The sequence below is a fragment of the Solanum stenotomum genome, chromosome 7 (genome assembly GCF_019186545.1).
Source record: "Solanum stenotomum isolate F172 chromosome 7, ASM1918654v1, whole genome shotgun sequence".
Lineage (NCBI taxonomy): Eukaryota > Viridiplantae > Streptophyta > Magnoliopsida > Solanales > Solanaceae > Solanum > Solanum stenotomum.
Window position 1 is genome coordinate 58,124,772 of NC_064288.1, and position 5,851 is coordinate 58,130,622.

The following is a 5,851-nucleotide window of genomic DNA, read 5'->3' on the forward strand; positions in this document are numbered from 1 at the left end:
TTCTGAAATTTCCCCACTATTTACTGGATAAAAATTACCTTTTAATTTTTTAGTTAAATCTTTTGAAAATATATCATCACTTATTTTCCTTGTCATTATTCTTTTCTTTCTTGGCTAATGCAGTGTATATATGCCAAATGTATTGAGAAAGAAGTTGTTAGATTAAGTCTTAGGCCTAACTCACATCCCAAAAGTTAGCTCAAAGGGAGGAGGATTGTCCATGCCTTATAAAGAGTCCACCCATCTCATTAACCATCGATGTGGGACTTTTGTCATTCTTTAACACCCCACCTCACGCCCAGTGCTTAGCATCTGGTGCGTGGGCAATTTTGATTTTGGGGCCCCCAACATCGGGTGAGACAGGCCCTGCTCTGATACCATGAAGGCAACCTCTGCCTATAAATTTATGTGATGCATTCATACAAATTCACTCAATTCCTTCTACTCTTTACAACTAAAAGAAAATGGAGTCAAAGTTTGCTCACATCATTGTTTTCTTTCTTCTTGCAACTTGTTAGTACCTCTCTTTCTCACTCTATATATTTCTTTTGGTCAAACACACATGCACGAATTTATTCGAATTGTAAATAATTTATATTTCTTTTGCGGTATGGGTGGGTGGGGAGAAGAACTTTCGCAAAGGGTTCACCATATACTATATTTACATTAAAAAAAGAGTTATGATCTTGTAAATATAATGTAACTAACCGGCAAAGGAGGTTCGAATGAGCAACTTGTTCAATGGCTTGTCTATTGACACCCTTTTGCTTGAAAATGTTAGCTTCGCCTCAGTTCAAATGAATCTCCTTCGACCTTTAATTGTGCCACAAATTTTTAAGCATATCATATTTTTTTGACGATCTAACTTTGAAATGACAAATACACTATAAATTACAACGTAGAAGAATTGTTACACTTTAGCATGATACTTAAAAAGACAACTATAAACAATCATTCATAAAAAATAGATTAATAAGCTAAAATGTTATTAAGGGGTTCATTATAATTATAACATGTTAAAATATAAAGGATAATATTTAGTTGAATGTATAAAGATAATATTCTCATTAATTGCTATTAAAATGTTTTTTTGCAGCCTTTGAAATTCTCATGGCACGAAAAGAAGGTGATGGGCCAGAAGTCATAAAACTTCGAAAGAAATTGGAATCAGAGTCTTGGTGCAAAGGTAAAATTCCTTTAAAGGATTACTTTTTTTTTTAGCTTCTCAAAAAACAGTTTTTGCTACTATTATTAAAAATGCTTGTTTTTTTCTTAAACGCTTGGCCAAATGATTTAATGCTTTAAAATGATTTCTTTTTAAAGAAAAAATAAGAAATCTTTTTTAAGAGCATTTTTCAAAGATGCAAAAATCATTTTTTTGACAATGATTTCAACATTTGCTCTTATTATAACACATATAGATTATAGAGTATATTATTCTTGTGCTTTTTGTTTCTCTCATTATAATCAATTATGTGTAAATATATGTAGGAAAACAATTCTGGCCAGAACTTATTGGTGTACCAACAAAGCTTGCTAAGGAAATAATTGAGAAGGAAAATCCATCCATAAATGATGTTCCAATAATATTGAATGGCTCTCCAGTCCCATTGGATTATCGTTGTAATCGAGTTCGTCTTATTGATAACATTTTGGGTGATGTTGTACAAATTCCTTGGGTGGCTTAATTAATGGATTATTATTGAAGTAATTAAGCAGCCACATGTCAAAAATAATTAGGGTTCATGTTAATTATTATGTCTTCATGTATTCTTATATTATATGTAATGGAATAAATAAGTGTGGCTTAATTAAATATACTCTCCTTAATTAATTCCTTTTTACATATTGTGTATTACTTCTTTTGTTTTAATTTGTTTGTCTGATTTTGAGTTGACACATAAATCAAGAAAGTAAAAAAGATTTTTAAATCTTGTGATCCTGATGAATCAAAAATATGTTAGTTGTTTGTCTGAATTGAGTAATCTAATTAGGGGTGTACATGACCGGGTTAGTTCGGCTGTTTCAAATATCAAGCCAAACCATTTGTGTCGGATTTTTAGATCTATAAACCAAGCCAAACCAATTAAACTCGGGTTTTTCAACCTCGAGTTTTTTTGGATTTTTTTGGGATTATTGGATTTTCGGGTTTTTTCAGATTTTTCCGGTAAAATATTCATACAAACATACAATTTACTTGTAACATCCGACAATTTAAAATGAACATGAAGAAGCTTGAAATTGGAAGTAGTCACTTTTGGAAATTTGGCTAAGTCCAGAATCTAGAAATTTGGCTAAGTTCAAAATCTGGAAATTTTGCTGAGTGTGGAAATCAGTGAGTTTTTGGCCAACTTTGAGTAGTCATAACTCCTAGATCAGGATGATCCAGGATTAGTTCCAGTTATGTTTGGAAAGACCTTGGAACGATCTTTCCAACGCCACCGATTTTTCTCGATTCCGAGTTCGTATGAGCGAGTTATGCCCTTTGAAAGTTGGGCAGTTGGCAGGGAGTCCGTCCGGAAATTTAAGGGCATTTTGGTCTTTTCACAAATCATTTCTTTTGAGGTTATATTGTTGTGCTAGGCTGATTGTGGATCATTTTTGTTCCATTTTAAAAGAGTAAGAGTTAGGGTTCTTGAGGGTGAAGAAGAGAAGAAGGAGAGAAAGAAGAGAAGAAGAAGAGGAGATCAAGGAGTTTCCGTCAAAGATCATAGTGGAAATCATCGGGGGTGATCCCTATCAAGGTATGTGAGTTCTTTAGTGTGGGTTGATCCTTTCCCCCACACACCAAGCTCATTTTATGATTTGAGAAAAGATTGGATTTGTTGTTGAAGTTGTTGAAGTTGTTAGTTGTTGTCGATGTTGTTAGTTGTGTTGTGGAAGTTATTGTTGGTTGTGGGACATGATTTGGTTGTGTTCTTGAGCTGAAATCTATTGTATATTGAGGGATTTCATGATCCTTAGTGTTGGTTGGTTCATACCCCCACACACCAACTCGTTTTTAATTCCAAGAAAAGATCTATTTTGGTTGTTGAAGTTGTTGGTTGTGTTGTTGAAGTTCTTGCTGATTTGGGACAGGATTTGGTTGTGTTTTTGAGTGGAATCCACTGTATGTTGAGGGGTTTATGACCCCAAGTGTTTGGGAAAAGAACCTTTGAAGTTAAGAGGGTTTAGAATTAGTAACATGAAGGAGAAAAGTCAGGCTGCTTTCAGGAAACAAATCTGCGTTACAGCTGTGTTCCCTCTGTGAACAGAATCTGTTCTGTTTTCAGAATTAAATTTCGAAATTTTTCTTAAGTCTAGCTGTCCTAAATTATTCCTAATCATCATGGGGTCCTTCCAAACACAAATCATTACCCTTGAGTTCATAATCCAATTCAAGGAGAGTTAGTTCCAAGTCAAGTAAAGTTAGAAGTCAAGTGATGTTAAGTGTTAAGCTTAGAAGTGAAGGAAGTAAGTCAAAGCAAGTTTTTAAAGTTGTTCAAGAGTCTTTAGTGAATGTTTTAGCTTTATTTTTAAGACTCGAGTTTCAAGTCAAGTCAAAAGTTAAGAGTTTCATGTTAAGTTAAGAGTTCAAGTAAAGTAAAGAGTTTAAAGTTGGGTTCATTTCTCAAAGTTATTAGGGAACTATGTATTCCCAAAGAAGTTTTAAAGAAATGTTTTTACATTTAAACAAGGTTGGAAACTGAGATTTCCAAAAGAGCCTTCGGGCTAGTTTTTGAGTAATTATCTCATATCAGCAGGAATAAATATGTTTTAAAAACGTAAGAGCTAGTACATTTTTTGGAGTAGTATCGAGCACCGAATTGGGGGAGCATTCAAAGAACCCACAACCCCCATAGAACCATGTTAGCCACCATGGGTAGAAAAGGATCATACTTTTTAGATGAATCCTTTTCAGATTAGACTAGTGGATCCATTAGGCAGTTCAAGTCTTATACCTTTAGCTGGGTATAAGATGCTCTGGCAGCGTAAGGTCGATCGCTGTATCATCACTATAGCTCTTATGTGATGGTTGTCGGTTAGAGAAACTCCCACAGCAGTTATTGTATTTTTATACACAGAAATTATTGTATTTTATATACATCAGTTCAATTGTATTTCTATATACATCTCAGGCTTATTGTATCCTTGTAAACACACAAAGTTTATAGCATGTTTTAAACAGTCTTTCTTTATATCGCACTTGCTTTAAATTGCCTTATATTGAAAGAAGTCAGTCAGGTTGAGTTAAGTTGAGCAAGGTAAACTTTTCAGTTTCTTCCAAATTTTCTTCTAGCCTATGTTGCTTAGTTTTCCAGCTCGAATACTCGTACATTCCATGTACTGATGTCAGTTGGCCTGCATCGTCTTATGATGTAGATACAGGTACCCTGGATCAGCATCCTGCACGTCGTTGATCCAGCTGAGCACTCCAGAGTCAGTGGTGAGCCTCCTTGCATTTCGGAGGACTCAATTATTTTGTGTTCTTAGTTTTTGTTTTATTAGGATGTTGCGGGGTCTGTCCCAAGATCTATCTCAGTATTTTAGAGGTTTCATAGACAGACAGTCAGTCAGTTAGTTTTGAGTCTCTCATATATGTATATATGTAAATATTCTATTTTTAGATTCGAGTTGCCTTTATGGCCATATTTTATAAGTTAAGTTGTTTTGTAATATTGCATTGCATTGAGTTATTCTGTTGGGTTAGGTTTCCGCTGAGTTAAGAAAGTTAGGCCAAAGGTTCGCTTGGGGCCAGAAATGGTCTCCGGGTGCCGGTCCCGCCCAGGGTGTAGGCTCGGGGCGTGACATTACTTGTACTTCAAATATTTCTTTAGTCCTACCAAAATACAACTATCTAAGGTGTTTCTTAAGAAAATAACACAAAATACGATATCAGTAATGACACTAAAATTCCAACAAAAAAATAATAATAATGAAATCGTGTAAAACAATTATTGCAAATTAACAAGTCATAATGAAATGTTCAAAAGTACTAAATCATGCTAAAATAAGTTTAATAAGTATTAGTTACATGACTAAATATTAAAGAAAATTAAAATTAGATTATGTATTTGAATTATCTAAACCAATGTAAAACCAAAGAACAAATATTCAATATTATTGTCATTCTTAGTGTTGAATTGATTTTCTTTTTGCATTAGTATTAATTTGATTTTGATTTAAGCTTTATTATAATTGCCAACATCTGTGGACTATAATCTTTATTGAACCATTCAGAATTCTAAGTTTCAAACTTGAAATAATATATTAAAAGATAAAAACTATGAAAAAGTATAAGAAATATTTAAAAATTATATCAAAGTAAATATTTTTATGTATAAAATAAAATTTTAAAATTATATATATAATGTCAGGTTGGTTTGGTCTCGGGTTGGTTTTTTTTAGTTAAAATCAAACTAACCCAAATATAGTTGGATTTTTTTTCAATACCAAACCAAGTCAAACCAACCACTAGTCGGGTTTTTTTTCTCGGTTTGATTCGATTTGTGGTTTAATTTTGTTTTCGGTTCGGTTTTGTACACCCCTAAATCTCATGACCAAACGGCTAAATCTCATAAGAGTCTTTCTTCAAAGATATTCAAAGTCTATTATTTATAACAACTAATGTTTTATCGTATATAAACTGTAATTTTCCAATTAAGAGTATTTGTTAGGCGTTACTCCTTCACTGTTTCTTTTTTTTTCTTGTTATTCTGTTAGTTTGTATTTGTGTTTTCTTGTTGATAAAATGTATATATTTTCAGATAATATTTATCCTTAAAATATTAGGTTCTCGTAATTTAAAAAATCAATCGCAATGTATCTCTCTTTAAGACTTTAACATCTTTGGGACCATATATTTAATTAA

General features: G+C 32.8%; 1 protein-coding gene across 1 annotated transcript; it reads left to right on the forward strand.

The window, feature by feature from the left end:
* The first annotated feature begins 429 nt into the window (after positions 1–429).
* Positions 430–1,829, forward strand: LOC125871731 (wound-induced proteinase inhibitor 1-like). The gene is made up of 3 exons (XM_049552388.1): positions 430–513; positions 1,097–1,186; positions 1,492–1,829. The coding sequence occupies exons 1-3, from the start codon at positions 465–467 to the stop codon at positions 1,686–1,688; spliced, it is 336 nt and encodes a 111-aa protein (XP_049408345.1). The 5' UTR covers positions 430–464; the 3' UTR covers positions 1,689–1,829.
* The last annotated feature ends 4,022 nt before the right edge of the window (positions 1,830–5,851 follow it).

Bases quoted from the DNA above. Each gene is read 5' to 3' on its own strand.
- LOC125871731 (XM_049552388.1), top strand. From the start codon at position 465: ATGGAGTCAAAGTTTGCTCACATCATTGTTTTCTTTCTTCTTGCAACT. The intron at 514-1,096 runs GTTAGTACCTCT...GTTTTTTTGCAG, and splicing joins TTTCTTTCTTCTTGCAACTT to CCTTTGAAATTCTCATGGCA. The intron at 1,187-1,491 runs GTAAAATTCCTT...AAATATATGTAG, and splicing joins ATCAGAGTCTTGGTGCAAAG to GAAAACAATTCTGGCCAGAA.